At 40.5% G+C, this 15,200-nt stretch overlaps 1 protein-coding gene across 4 annotated transcripts in view; it reads right to left on the bottom strand.

The window, feature by feature from the left end:
* Positions 1-7,164: 7,164 nt before the first annotated feature.
* Positions 7,165-15,200, bottom strand: part of Arhgap18 (Rho GTPase activating protein 18) — a 177,374-nt gene continuing 169,338 nt past the window's right edge. For all 4 annotated transcript variants that reach the window (XM_063232870.1, XM_063232869.1, XM_013151040.3 and 1 more), the window contains exons 13-15: positions 13,581-13,705; positions 10,208-10,269; positions 7,165-8,961 (exon numbers count right to left, since the gene is read on the bottom strand). In XM_063232870.1, coding sequence (XP_063088940.1) covers positions 8,870-8,961; positions 10,208-10,269; positions 13,581-13,705 — 279 coding nt within the window. In that variant the 3' untranslated portion in view covers positions 7,165-8,869. The remainder of the gene's footprint in view (positions 8,962-10,207; positions 10,270-13,580; positions 13,706-15,200) is intronic.

Below are 15,200 nucleotides of genomic sequence, written 5' to 3'. Positions count from 1 at the left end.
TCTATCCTTGGTAACTGAAGGAAAAAAACTGAGACCATATCTTCACTTAGAACCCGTTTCCATAAAGTTTAAGTCTTGTATTAGTGCTATCAAAATTTGATAGTTTTCATAAACAATAATATACTATGCTTATTTTGATGCAAAAGAATGTAAACATTTTGTACCATGGAATGAATTACTTTAGGAAAAACTTCTAAGAAACTACAATTAAAATTCAAGCTCAAAAAAAAAAAAAAAACTTCCTTCTATTAATGGTGAGCTTTCACGCATTTAAAATAATTTATTAATCCATGTTTACAATAGTTGATGGTCCCATTCCTTAGGCGCAAAACTCAGCTACATCCCTTTTCCATTCCCTTCCCAGTTGAGAAAGACCTCTCCCCCTACTTCCTATTACCTTGTATTTTGCTCTCTAGGATCAAGTCATTATTGCATCCATGGTTCACTTAAAATATCTTAAAGTATTAGAGCATCCTTTGCAATTAAACCTATAATGGAACATATCAATGAAGAAACTATGCAAACTGCCTCATTGTAATAATGTTATTTGGAGGATTAAACGGCAAATTTTGAATCATGGGGCACTCGGTACATTGTTTACCTTTCCCTGCTAGGGAACGGAAACAAAAGCTTTCACATTTGTCCGGAAGCTTATTTTATAGCACGTGGTCCTTCCCACTGTACGTACTGCATGCTGCTCAGGTCTCGCTAGAGGTGGTCTCAGAAAGGTGGTCAACAACTTATCTGTAACAATGAAAAGCAGTTAGGAATAGCAGCTCCCAACCAACATATAACACTAGCTTCCAAAAAGCTCAGTTACTTGTTTATTTTGTGGTACTGAGGCGGGGCCTTCACACTGCGATCTCCTCAACCTGTTAAAGGTGTCACGTGCTGGGATTGCAGGTGTGTGCCAATGCACCTGGCTCAAACAAGCTTATTTTAAAATCCTTTCACTTAAACTCGAAACTCTTCATTTTTGTGATTTTTAAAACTCAATGATCTCTCAGAAGGTCTGGCAAAATGCTTGGAGAATTTTATTTTACCTTTGGCACCATTTTCTTCAAAAGTGAATCATTTCAAGTACGATTTCAGATAAGAGGAACCCTTATCAAGGAGCTGTTGAGTTAACTAAATATAGAAATAGAGCATTCAAGTTTTAGACGCTATGGAAAATTATATTAAGGCTTCCACTTTGCAAAATGTCAAAGAAGATAAAAAACCTTGATGAACATTATTGCTTCTACCTCTTTCCTCAAAGATCCCAACCCAATTCACAGCTTCCAGCTCCTATCTGCATCTGGATTGATGCTAACAGGGGTCCCCTACGGCTTGGGCACACTCTTGTCCTGCTCTCTAGGTCAGCCCTTCTGAACACTGGTATCAGTGCTATTTACTAAGCGTTAGACTGGACTGTGCCTCCTGACACAGCTGATACTTTTTGTTAAACCTGTTGTGACCCCTGACATCTGTGTTTAGTCCTCTGACACTAACACTGTAGCTTTTGCATTGCGGTTAGTATGGGTTTGCAGCACACGGGGTACACACTTCTTTTGTGGAGCTTGTGCATGCACATAACACATCTTAATTCCTTATTTCAGCCCTGCCCTATCTCCTGGTCCCTTTCCCATCTCTCCCTACTTCCTATTATCTTTCATTTTGCTCTGTATTGATACTTTGAAGTTTCACTTACATCACATGTTCAAGGTGCATCTGTTCTCTCACTGAAGACTCAGGTTTATGGCATAAATATACTCCAGTGTGTGTGTAAATACCATGTTATCTTTATCCAGCTGGTGGATGGACAAATGGACCACTTCAAAGACGTAATTAACTTCTATCAATATGGGCATGCATATATCATGGTGGAGTGATGACTTAAACAGTTGTGGGAAGATAGCTAGGAGGAGAGTAGGGGACTCGGATTGAATTTCTGGTTTTAGAGCCACGCCTTTCTTTCTTTCCATCTCCCTGAAGTGAGGCATCTCTCCAAGTGGCTCTTGGCTCTCTGTGGCCCTGTGCTCTCCATGGACTGTCCTCTTTATTAAAATGATTTTTTTTCTTATCTTGCTACAAGTATTCCCTAAATACACAAAGTGGTGCCTCAGTTCACAAACTCAGTTCTCTCCATGATTCTGGTCACAAACTAAACTGATCGAGAACTGATTCAAATTTTTCAATGAGGTTAACACTGAACCTACCCATTAAATTTGATTCGGTTCTTGTCTCATTCAGTTTCGGATCAGAATCATGAAAGGAGCAAGTTTCTGAATGGAGGTACTACTGTACTTGTCAAATAAACTTTACTTAAGATCTCACTTCTAACCATTCAGCCTTTTGCACCGCAAACTCAATACATTATTTTCTGTCCTTTCCGCTGCCTGTGCCACAGTCCCCTCATAGCACCCCAGCACTGCCCTCTCTTCGGGTACTTGCTGGAAACCATCATCATGAGCCCCCTTTGCACCTCCCTCTCTCACCTCATCGCAGCCCAGGGAGTCCTCAAGCCCTTCTGACTCCAGTTGTGCAGCAACAGATTGGTGGGCTCACTTCATTGCTTGAATCTGAACCTCCCTTTCTGACCTGATCAAGTCCTTAATATTCTAACAGCTTCCAGCTTAGAGACCACTGCCTGTTACCACCCCATTCACAGCACCCATTCTCTATGCTCCTAATGTGTTTTATTCTTCATGTAGCAGAATCTCTTTCTGCCTCCCTCAAATCACAGTCTATTTGTTGAGAACACATTCCCTAACACCAGTTTGTATCAGTCCTAGCCAATCTAATCTCTCTTCATACAACAGATTTTTTTGTCACCTACAACATAAACCATGGTACAGCACCTAGCAAGAATCAAATGTGTGGAAACGAATTAACAGAATATCTTAAGTTATTATCTATTCATACCTAATTCTTTGAGAATAAAGCATGACGTATAGTCAGAAGAGCGTAATAGTAGTTTTCTTAATATGTGCAAGATTCTGGATTCAATCCCTAGCACCAAATCATAAACAAATCTATTAATTCCACCCTTAATACAAAGATAAGGTTGAGGTGTGTCCTAGGACATGTTTCAAAATATTGGACAAAGGAGATGCATAACCTCTAAATAGTTATTTCATGTTCTCAGTGGAATTCTTGTCAAATACTAACTAGGTGACAGAAGCAGCCAAAGTTACAATGCCCCAAGATTTAGCCTATTGAAAAGAGTTGTAAAGGCACAGGTAATGCTTCAATCTCTCCTTTTTCATATATGGAACAAGGCTACCATCCAGTGAAACAGGAAACATTTTAACGGATGGATCACTCAGAATTGGGCCCCTGCGACTGCTTAAGAGCTTCCCTCCAGAGGAAATGTCTGGTTTGCTCCAGTCTTGCTGAAGGGTAAGGTGACCCAAGGTAGACAGGGCATGAAAGCTGTCATTTTGTAAAGGCTGCAGGACATGCAAGAAGACACCGAGCTGAGCTGCTGGGCTGCAGCGAGGGTGGACATCCAAAAAAGGGTAAAGACACGGAGGGGGGAGCTGCTTTCTGTGAAGTTGACCTGAGCTCCTCTGGTTGAGAAATCAAGACTTGAAACCTCAAGATAAAAGGCCCACTGTGACAAAGCTGGGGTGTCTTGGCTTTAAGCACCAACACCAGAGAAACGTCTATTCTTTAACCAACCTGTTTCTTCATACACAAGGCAGCCATATGTGAAATACAACTCAAGAAACCCTTGAGAGTAATGGCAAGGCATTTCAGGAATGTTTGTATAGAGGGACAGGGTTCCCTCTGATGGTTCCTGTGCAACACTCTGGCCATAGCCGAGCTTCTTCCCATGGTAACACTTTAGATCACAGGTGGAAAGAGAAACAGACACCACGTCCAGATCAAAGACATAAAGACAACAGCAGGGCAATTATAACTAATATCTACCATTTGTGGAGTCTGAGAAACAATAGAAAAAGTAGGACAATGAAGTGGGATCTCTAGGGTGCCTGACACTAGGTGCCCAGGACCCTCCCAGAAATGAGCAAGTGTGGAAATCTGCACAGGGCTTTGCTTCCTTCCTGGCCTGACACAGGCTCTGCGCCTTCTGGCAGTATTTCCCTGAAAACTCTGAAATTGTTTCTGACCTAGTTCCTCTGGACAGCCACCAATTTTCAGGTAAAACAGCATGGCAGTGGGGTTACTCAAGGGATGTTCAAAAGCCCAAGAAATGATTCCCGTCTTGGAGACAGCAGGTTCTATCAGAATCCCCTGAGGGGAGGTGCTTGTTATTCTCCATAGAGCTGGGGTGACCCCTATACCACCTGCTTATTCTGCTGTCCCTGATGGGTCTACTACATTTTTCCTCTAGCTAAGGAGAACAGAGAATTTGATACACTATTTTCAGATAATTCTTAAGGTACAGCTCTGATAATATTAATCATTAACACTAATAAAAGTCTTTCATTGAATACTTGCTATCAGTCAATTAGGCTGCTAAGGTCTTTACATGAATTACACTAGTAAGATGCTCAAAAAGTAAACATTCCTACTTTTTACAAAGCAGAAACCTAGACACAGGACAGGAACTTGTCCAAGAGCACACTGGTTAATCCAGCTACAACTGGCTCTGGTATCCATGTCCACCACTTATCAAAATATTGAGCCACACGAATTCCGAAATCTCTATTGCCGTGTTTAAGATGCTCTAGACATCACCTCCCACTTCCTTGCTAGAGTCTTAGTTATCTGCTTCTCATGTAGCAGTAGACTTGTTAAAGCTGTCTACACCAAGTCTGCCATTCCCCTGGTCTCTTTACCCTGAGTACTCTACAAGGTCCACAGTGACCTCCACGTGGATAAACCCAGGGCTCAGTTCTTAGCCTTTACCTCCTCTGACCTCTGACATCCCAGCCATCCTCTTCTCCTTGGTGCCCTTTTTTCCGCTTGCTTCTCCTTTGCAACAGATTCTTGGTCATCTCAAAGGTTGCATCTTTCCACTCTTTGCTGGTTCCTTCTCCTCTTTGTAGTTGCAGTGTGGGCAGCTCCAGAGCTCGATTCTTAGAAGTGTGTTCCACATTCACATTCATCTTCTTAGATACCTCTTGCATGCTTCATTGAAGCTGAAATCCCATATGCACAGAGCCTACTCCAGCCAAGCCCTTTCCCTCAAATGTCTGCCTGTGTAACTGCTATAAAACATTGCCAACTGGGTGTCAAACAGCCACCTCAAATTTACTACATCCATGATGAAATTCATGTGTGTGTTCCTCCTTCCCTACACCTGCTGTTGGAACAAAATTCTTGTGATTATGCTTAATTAAAAATGCATTTTCTTCCAGCACTTAGAGGCAGAGGCAGGAGGATCACCATAAGGCTGAGGCCAGCGTGGACTACACAGTAAGTCAATGCCAGAATAAACTATAAAGCGAGAGCCTATCTCAACAAACCAATAAATGCATCCAAGAATAGCTTCTCTTTCACACCAGAAGCCTTACAGGCTCTACCTTCATGACATAGAGTGATGGGCACTTGGTGCTTCAGCTGCCACCTGCCCAACAGAGCCCTATTTTGCTCTCACAAATGTACCAATCTGAACACATTTATTGTTGCCCTGACCCAAGACCCTTTTGATCTTATTGCTGACCCAGGTATTTATTCTGAGACCTCATTTATTATGTTCACTAGTTTTTCAGCACTGGTGTTGTCAACCTTTGACAGGCAAGACACACTCCTGCTTAGGATCCTGGTCTTCAATGTCCCCCACTTCCAGAGAGTCAAATGGCAAGTTTCTCACCTCCACTGAGTCTTTAGTGAGCTACTTGGCTATTCATCAAGACTCCTTGTGACCAAGAGTTGAAGAGAAGAGAAAAGAAAAAAAAGAATGAAGATGTGTGAGATCCACACACCAGCTCCCCATGAGGAATGTAATCACTATGTACTGCAAATAATTAAAAAAATAAGCCCCCCTGTTCAATTCCATCGTGAGCCTTCCCCTCCAGCCCCTATCCCATCTACTTTGCTCACCTTGGCACCCACTGCATTTACCATGCTTCAGCACGGGCTGTGATTTATCATTCTTTGTTCTCCTCTCCTAACGGGTGAACCTTGTAGAACCTTTATTCACTGAGGGAAGAACATGACTGTAGACATAGCTGCCCACTAAGTACACATGCTCTATGAAGACAGGGGACTACCGCTCCTTATCTCAACTTCCTTCCTCTTATCTTACTGGTTTGCTTTTTCTTTTTGTCACAATTCGCTGGTTGAAACAAGACATGGCCAAAGGTCCAATTGTGGGTCAGCAAAATCTCTCCTCCATCAAGAGGTTAAGGATAAAAGCAGAATAATCCTGTGCATTGAAGGTGAAGCTCTCGTAATTATTGCAACTTCTGAGCAAGAGAGCCACAGGACTGCCTGCTGCTTTGCAGATTCAAATGAATTCCACCATTTACCTGAGAACTGAGGTTCAGTTAAAAAACTTCCTGCATTTCAGAGTCAAAGGGACTCCCTGACCAACACTGCCACCTACCGGTAAGAAGGTGAGAAACCAGGAAATCGGTGTTACCCGGTTTAAAACAAAACAAAAACCTAGCAAGAGACAGTAATGAAAAATCCCGTGGTCAGTAAAACAAACTACTTTGGCTAAAGAGAACCAATCAGGAGTTTACACTGAATCCTACAGCAAAAGCATGCAAAGATTGTGTAAGTGCAAGGAATTATAATGACCTCCTTCAGAAAAGCACTGCCAGACCCTAACAGGGCAAAGGGTCTGGTCTTCCTTACAAATACCAGCTCTGCTACTTTTCACCAGCAACTCTTGTAAGAGTTAAAAGGTTTAAGCCTCAAAGCAAATATGTTATTTTTTCATCTCACTGAAATAAAAACAAATGTTCACTTAGGTTTAAAACTTGCTGAAAAAAATTGCAGTAAAAATATGTAAGTTAATACCAGAACATGTATATGCAAGTCTCAGTACTATCAAATTTCTCCAGTTAGGTTTTTGTTGTTTTTCTAAAATTTAAATGCAATTATTTTTTAATGCAAAAACTTTGGTTATGAGTCCTGGAAAGAACTCAAAATGGCATCTTCAATTTTATTTACCAAAATCTGGTAACTTTTTCAGGATTGACACCCTCTCGTACTGTCTTCCCCAGTTCCTGGCTAGGCAGTAAAGATGCTGAAAATTAGATGGGGTATGCTTTCGAAAGACATTTATTTAAGCCATTGTATTTATTCCTGAGCTTGCACAAGCCTAAGTTTTTCAAACCTTTATATTCTTTCATCAAACCATCAATAAAAATTCTGCTTATCATGAAAATAACATATCATTAGAATGAGAAACAAAATAAAGTTTGGAAAGTCCTTAAAAATAGAAATCTACATAAGGAAAACCCTGAGGGAAGGACATTTCTCTCACATTATCTTCCAAATTCAAAACGTACACAGGTAAAATAGAAAAATAAAATCAGATACAGCTTACAGTCATGTACTCCGTTTGTCAATCAAAAATATTAAGAAAGCAGACTCATCAACACACAGTATTAAAAGAATTCAAAAAATTTAGCAAAAAGTATTTAATTATAAAACGTCATTAAATAAAAAAAGCAATGGCACAAATCACCAGAAAGTTACTGAAGTGATCCTATCCACAGGCTGCTCTTGTAATTAAATGCTAGAAATTTATGACTGTTCTCATTAACAGCATTTTCACTCCTAATTAGAGAGGCATCAAGAGCTTCTGAGAACGTAATTTTCCTAAAGAACTACTAAAAGTATCATAAACAAAGTTGGCACACCATTCAGTTACATCACCTTTTATTTACTACACGCTAACCTCATAAAATATTTAACATTTCTCTTATGTACAATACAGAGGCTTACCTCTTCTCATGACTTGGTGTATGCATTAAAATCCCTGGGAATAGTCCTTTCAACAGTTTAATAAATGTGCTTATTTAAAATAAGTACACAAACAAAAGCTTGTTCACACGATGGTTATACCCACATTAACTCTGCTAGTTGACTTATTCAGGACAAAAATATTTAAAAGCCCTGCTTTATGAATATATGCTCCAGTCATTACCAGATTGTATTATGATCCTGATACAACAATGGGCAAAGCCAGCTAGGATTGTTCAAATAAGCTTTGCAAGAGTGCGTTATGCGTGATCTGATTTTCCCTCTCTGGGTATTGGTATTTTCAGCTATTCCACATGGGTGTGTTTTATTTATTCATAGTATTTAAGTATTTAATGGTTTGGTGATAATTGGCAGTTTCTGGTGGTTTATTTGCTTGGTCTTGGATATAACTCTGGGCAAATCTGTCAGACGAACTGAAAAAAGGCAAATCATCACCTATGACACAGAAGCATGGCATTATTTGGATAAATGACCCAAAGACATGAATACTAGCAGTGTCCAGTGACAAGAATACTTCACGATCAGGTCTATTTTAATACCTGCTGGCTTCATAACTTGAACTTTGTTTTGTACCTAGAAAAACTAACAAATACAAACTACATTGAGGAAAGACAGATTTGAAGAGGTAAGAAAGGAAATACCTCAGAAAATAGGATTCTAGGAGTAAAAAGGGGGTAGAAAACAGATTTTCATGTTAAAAAAAAAAACAATTGTCACATCTGGGTGCGTTTTACAGTATATGAAAACAGCCGCAAGCTCAGGAAGCCCCTTGCCTACCCAGAAACCTGTTTTCTACTATTAATAATTAACGTAATTCTGGCAGCAGCACAAATGCGTACATCTTTAAGGCCTGAGGTGTCAATTTTGATAGCTGGATACAGCTAAGAGTAAGAGCCCCACCATTTCCTTTATTTACACTCTCGACCCAGCGAGAGCTGCTCCAGAAGTCCTTGCAGTTCTCTGTGCTGCTTGCTGTGGTCTACGACGGCTTGGACTTTATGACCCACTCAGCATTTGGGTTGAGCTGGTACAAGTCCTGCATGTAAGTATCGTCATCGAGGCAGCGTTCCCCTGGGAAAGAGACCGGTGTCAGTCTAACGCAGTGGGCGGGCGCGGGTGTGACTGCAAACTCAAGCCTAACAGTTTATCTCTGAAGTCTTGGACTTCAAAACAAATCTGCCCCTTTACTGATTCCCACGGCAATGGATGAAGACTTGGCCCAAATACTGGAAAAGTCTATTTGATAATCTGTCTCTAAATAAATAGGTTTCAAATTAGGAAAAATTCTTTGGGCTTTTTTATGCTTCCTTAAAATCTTATTCATTTTCAGGAAGAATGACCACAGTTGTGAGTTCACCTAGGAAAGCACATTCATGCCCAGGATCTGATGATAAAATCAAAAATCCAATATATTAACGAATCTTTACTCATAAATTTAACAACTCCAGCTTTCTCCTGGAGTTACGATTTGTTTAAATTTCAAGAATGAGCTGGGCAAGGTAGCAAACCCCTATGATCCCAGCTACTTGGGAGAATAAAGAGGGGAAACGGAAGGTTCGAGGCCAGCCTGGGCAATATAATAAGACCACATCTCTGCCAACACATCGTCACGTTCGCTGTATTCAGCTTAAACCATTTAGTAATGGTTTTTAAGTTTCACAAAAAAATTCCACAACACTTCTTTAAATTATTTTCACTCACTATTTGGTATTAAACATGATTTCACTTATTTCTTAACAATGTCACCCTTAACCATTTGCAAGAGTCAAAAAAAGATGAAATTTTAAACTTAAAAATATAAATAAGATAAAAATATAAATTTTAATTTTTTTAAAAACTGCAAGACCCATGGCAATTTAAAAAGGGGAAAATATAGAATATAGTCAAAATGAATTCATCGGTCTCATTTCCCAAATTACTAATGTGTGCACATTTCTAAACTGTAGGAAACCATCACAATATGTAATTCTTGCTTTTACTAAAACCACAGTATCTAGTTAGTATATCATAACGAAAATGTCTTAAATTACATCCACTACCTCCTTCATTATGACAGGATAAGAACAAAAGTTTTTAACCGTTTCCACTTTAACCACTCTAGAAGTTACTGCTCCTCTAGGAGGCCTGCCTTTCCTGAAGTTGAATGCAGTAGCAATTCAAACAGAGCCCGAAAAGAGACATCAGACTGTTAAACAAATCCATCTACTCAGTGATTATCTAAAAGGCATGCCATATTTCTTCTGTCAAGGATGTAAATAACCACCTCTGGTAATGTCAATTCAGCCCACGGAATGCAAAGAGAAAAACAATGGCTTACCAATATTTCCTCCAATTTCATACAAAAAAACTTCCCCTTTCTTCAGGGTCTGAGCAACCCCACTAAAAGGGACAAAACAAACTGATTAGTGCATCCTCAAACAGCTTGCAAGTAAATCACTTTCACATACAGAGGGAATTCTGGCTGCCACAGAAAATTCATAACTTAGACACATTGTAATTATCCACGCATTTGTATTTTTCCATCTGTTAAATGTGCCAAATAGATAATAAAAATGTCACACCTGTAAATTAAAATAAGCAAATGGAATCACACATCTCAAGGCAAAATAATAAATCACTCTCTAAATTTGTAAAATTAAAAAGAAAAGTTAATGCCACACTTTAAGTGCCAGTGGCATTATTAATGTGATTATCCACTCTGTACACTGCATCCTTGCATGAAATGTCTGTCACATGAGCTGATAATGCTGATGGTGTGTGAGGAATCCCTGTCTTCTGCCTGCTGGCTGCTCTAACGGGAGAGGAACACATGCCTGACAGGTGGAAGTGGTCATTATAAAGACTTTGAAGTGGGCTGCAATTATATTTATACTCCTCAAACAACAAACTCATCACCTTAAAGAAGTGGTGAATGTTGGAGGAGAAAGATATTTTGACTCTGATTTGGGTTTTACTTGGTGTAGGTTTTGAATTTTTGCCGCCTCCCCCATAAACAGAAAGAAATTTTGGTTTTAGGAATCTGTCAAAAATTTTTTAAAGAATAAACTCATTAGGAAAAAAAAAAGAATGAACTCTGTAGAGGACTGGGTTCAAACATAAGGGTAATATCCAGTGATTTTCAAAGTTTTTGGTAAACGAATTATTTGGAAGGCTTGTTAAAAATTCAGATTGAGAGCACCAGGACTTCCAGCAGTTCCTGGGTGAAGTTTAGCACCTGTTCTTAGCAGGCTCTGTCACAGATGATGACGCATGGAAGGGTCTATAGACCACTGAAGACACACTCTGGAACTGGGCAAACGAGGTCTAACTGGAACCCAAACAGGGTCCAGCCGCTCTCCTCACCAGCCACTGGTGCTCCTCCTCCTGTACCATTCTCTCAAGCCCCGCCCATCATTTGCACCCCTATATACTCACGTGCAAATGCCTTCACACTCAAGCTCCCCTGCTGCATTATGTCCTCACCAATAGTAAGGACAATTTCCAACAAGGGGCTGCTTATTTTCTTTAGGTTAAATGAAGTAATAATTATATTTTACTTATACTATAAAAGTGAGTCTAAGCAGGCACTGTAGCTATGAAAAACCAAACTGAATGTTATAAAATCTTCATTGAAAAAAATCTATGCAGACACAGTATTGCTTGGAGACTGATTTTCCAATATTTGCATTCTTGTTCCACCTGACAAAAACCTGAATTAGATTGGGACGTGTGAGCTTTCACATAATGCTAATCAACAAATTCATAATTATTGAAAAGGTGTAAACCCTTTATCAATGACTAGTGATTCACGTGCACTTTAGTGGACTTATTTTCAATCACTCATGGTGGTTTCAGATGAGACAGTGGAAGAAAGAGGTGAAAGGAAGTGAAGTCCCAGCTGCCCGGCACAGATGCAATATAAATGAGAAGCACAAGGACAGGTAGAAGAAAGGACATTTAAATAGTCCAGTGGACTGCCCCCAGCATCCTAAGCATAGGGAAATGGTCTGTGAATTGAGAGCCAGAAGCAGCTTGCTACACTTCTCTTAAGTGGAAGAGAGATCCTGCTCCAGGGAGTAGCAAATCCTTAATAAGAGCACAATGATCAGAAAGCACAACTATGAAGAGGTAACGACCACAAAGCTAGTGCTTTGGCAATATATCAACTAGTATTTCATGCTGTGCCCTGAATATTAAAGTTGGATATACTGTTACAACTTTAGAGTCACAGCTCATCAGCAAACTGGGGCTGGGGGATAAATTGAGCACGTGGTCCTGAAGGTAAACCTTTTGTAAATTAGAACTATGTCCACCGTGAAAGAGCTGCTCGTGTCTAACATAGGCTCCAGGACCACGTTCTGGGAAGGAATGGGACATCGTGCCTAAGGAGGAGGAAGGTGAAAGTTGGTACCTGCTAAGCCAGGGCAGGAATAGACAGGAGAGGGACAAAATCATTGAAGCTGAGGTAGCTTTTGGGGAACAAAGATACTAAAAAATTCAGGCTGCTCCCAGGATTCACTCCTAACACAGTCAAGTGCCCCAGGACTCAAATCCTGCAAAACTGTGTCCAGTCCCAGAACCTGTGTATCCAGTATGAAAGGTGATTCCAGACCACAGATTCACAATTCCAGCTCCACTGCTCAGGAGAAGGACGTAACCCAGCAGGTCTCGGGTTTCTTACCAGTGGAACAGAAGGATAAGGACTGTATTTGTATCTCATCCTTGTGAGTGTAAGGTAATTGTATACAGATTATTACCGATATTCCCGCTTTACTGCCATCTGTTAGTGGGAGAGATACAGCCCTTCTTCCAATTTATAAACCCTGGGGAAGGCACTTTAAAGTTCATACTGCTTATGACACCTTCCAGGGGGTCACCCATGCATATTCCGTACCTGAGGAACTTGTATTAAAATTGGAGATGCTTTTGAAAAGAATTTGACTGAAGCTTCTCCTCGTCAGAACGAGATTAAGTTCAAAGAAAAATAAGAAACAGACTATTCACAGACAGATGCCCATGTCCCGGGTTGCCTTTCTTTGTGAAAATTTTGCAGAAATGGGGAGTGGCATTAAAACATGATTTCAGCTAAAAGTAAGAATTTTCAGGGCAAAACTGAAGACCCTGTCCACTTATTAGGACCTGTAAAATTCAAGAAAAGATGAATTGGAAAGCGCAGTCAGGATCGGGAAAGCCAAGGGCTTTCAAAGATGCCCCACTGCATGGTCCCCAAAACATACACGAAGGTCTGGGGGCCCCTGAGGAGGGGCTCTTTCTCCCCTATGACGCCAGAGTCAAGGCCACTCAACTCCTCATGCTTTCTGATCTTAAAGTAGAACATTTCTATATTCATTACATTTCTTAGGAAAAAAACTGGTTCTAATCCCACTACATCCTTGCTCATGATTACCCTAATTGCCTGCGATCCATGTCTTCTGGGAAGATGACCCAGTAGTCTCGTTCGCCCAGCCCTTTCCTACCCCAGGAAGGAACACAGTCTGCTCAAAAGAGGCTCAGTTTAAACTCAGACTCCTCCCAAGGAACTACACTCATCCCAATGGCCTGTTGAGCCTCTTCTGTTCTCCTGGGAAGACAAATTTTTAAAGACTTCACGTCACCTAGAGTGAAAAAAAAAAAAAAATAAAGGACGAGAGGGAAGAGGAGAGAGCAGGTGAGTTACCCCCCAGAATAATTAAAACAAAACAGGCAGCTACCTTTCTTGGCTGAGGAACCTGGCGAGTACATCACTGGCTTTTAGTTCTTCAGTTAGCTGTATTGCCATGGAAACTTTGGAAAGATGGGGAGCTTGCACGCGGATCACTCCCTGAGGAACATCAGCCTGCAAGGCAATAATGACACTGGGAAAGAGCTGGCGGCAGCTGGGACGGGAGCCGTGCACAGTGCATTATATGGTGGGCATGCTTAACTGCTAACGCATTTTACTTCACTGCATAAAAACCTTAACTACTGTATAATGCAATTTGCTAAATTACATCAAACCTCAACTACCCTCCTAATGGTGATGGGGGAACTTTATAATGCTTATGCAGTAATGCTTAATTATTTTTAAAGATGTAAAGAATGACAGCAATAACCATTACTGCCATATTAAGTGCTGATTTCTGAGTATTATCTACTAGGCAGTACTTCTTCACGTAGCAATTTATGAAACTAAATCAGAAAAAAGTCACTCTATAGGCTATTGCTATGTGTGAATTTTAAAACTTCTACATATTCAGATTCCACCCCCCCCCCCAGATTTTTGTCCTCAAGGGTCTACCCAGAGATAAAAGGAAGACTTGAGTGGTATCTGCTCTCTACTTGGTCCATGGACTTACACTTCTGACTTCAGGCTGACCACTTCTAAGTCCTTTGCTCATGGACATAAAGAACATTTTATGAATGTGGAAATATCTATGAAAGAGTTTTATATCTATAATATCAAAACATGAGCTGTGGCATTTGAAGTATTAGGCTTAATTAATTCCTAAATGGTTCTACTAAAATAAATACAAATTTAGTATTCAAACCATATGTCTTAAGCAGGCTTCAGAACAGCATGCATAAATTATGTTTGAAGATAATTCTCTAAATGCTACAAATATCCCATTTAATTCAACCAAAATTTACTAAGTGATTACTAAGTACTAACTAGTGTGCAGGTCTGCTTACCTAATAGATAAGACTCCAGTTTTTTATTACACAATCTTGTTTTTATGCCCACACTATCACTCTTAATGCATGTGGTTTTAAATTGCTTTTGTTTAACATAAAGCAAACACGTACACCACAGATGCCATTAGTTTAGTCTCAAAGTTCAACAAAAATAATACGCCTTAGGAATCAAACAACATAAAAATCAAGTAGCCTGAAGGGTTTAAAACTACTTCTCAGTAACATGAGAGATCGGGTGGGACTAGGAGAGAAAAGCAGCCCTGGAGAGGACACCCGTGGAGCATGGGCTGTACCCCTATTCCACATGCAGCCTGAACCCCACTGCATTTATCGGTCCAGCCTGGAGCCCTGGCTCCACACTGTGACTTTGACCCTGCAGGTCATGGGATCTGTCCCCATTCCTTTGGTCACTGACCTTGACCTTGGCCTAGGATACAAGCTTCATTTACCTGTGTCTCGATTCAGGCAGATTACCCTTGGGGCTCAGACACTGGAAAACGAGCCACTTCCTACACTGGAAAAAGCATTTCCTGTTGCAGTGGTGCTACTTTACTCCTTTCAGAGCCGTTATTCACTCAGTGGTGTCCCAAAGCTCTGGGACGATTTGAACTCCTGGGCTGGGGATTGAAAGGTTCTTGCCCTAGTATAAACTACTGTAC

The sequence above is a fragment of the Cavia porcellus genome, unplaced genomic scaffold (assembly GCF_034190915.1).
Source record: "Cavia porcellus strain 051 isolate PalLab524CR breed Dunkin Hartley unplaced genomic scaffold, mCavPor4.1 scaffold_22, whole genome shotgun sequence".
Lineage (NCBI taxonomy): Eukaryota > Metazoa > Chordata > Mammalia > Rodentia > Caviidae > Cavia > Cavia porcellus.
The sequence above is the reverse complement of the archived record's forward strand: the minus strand, read 5'-3'. Positions and strand labels throughout refer to the sequence as shown.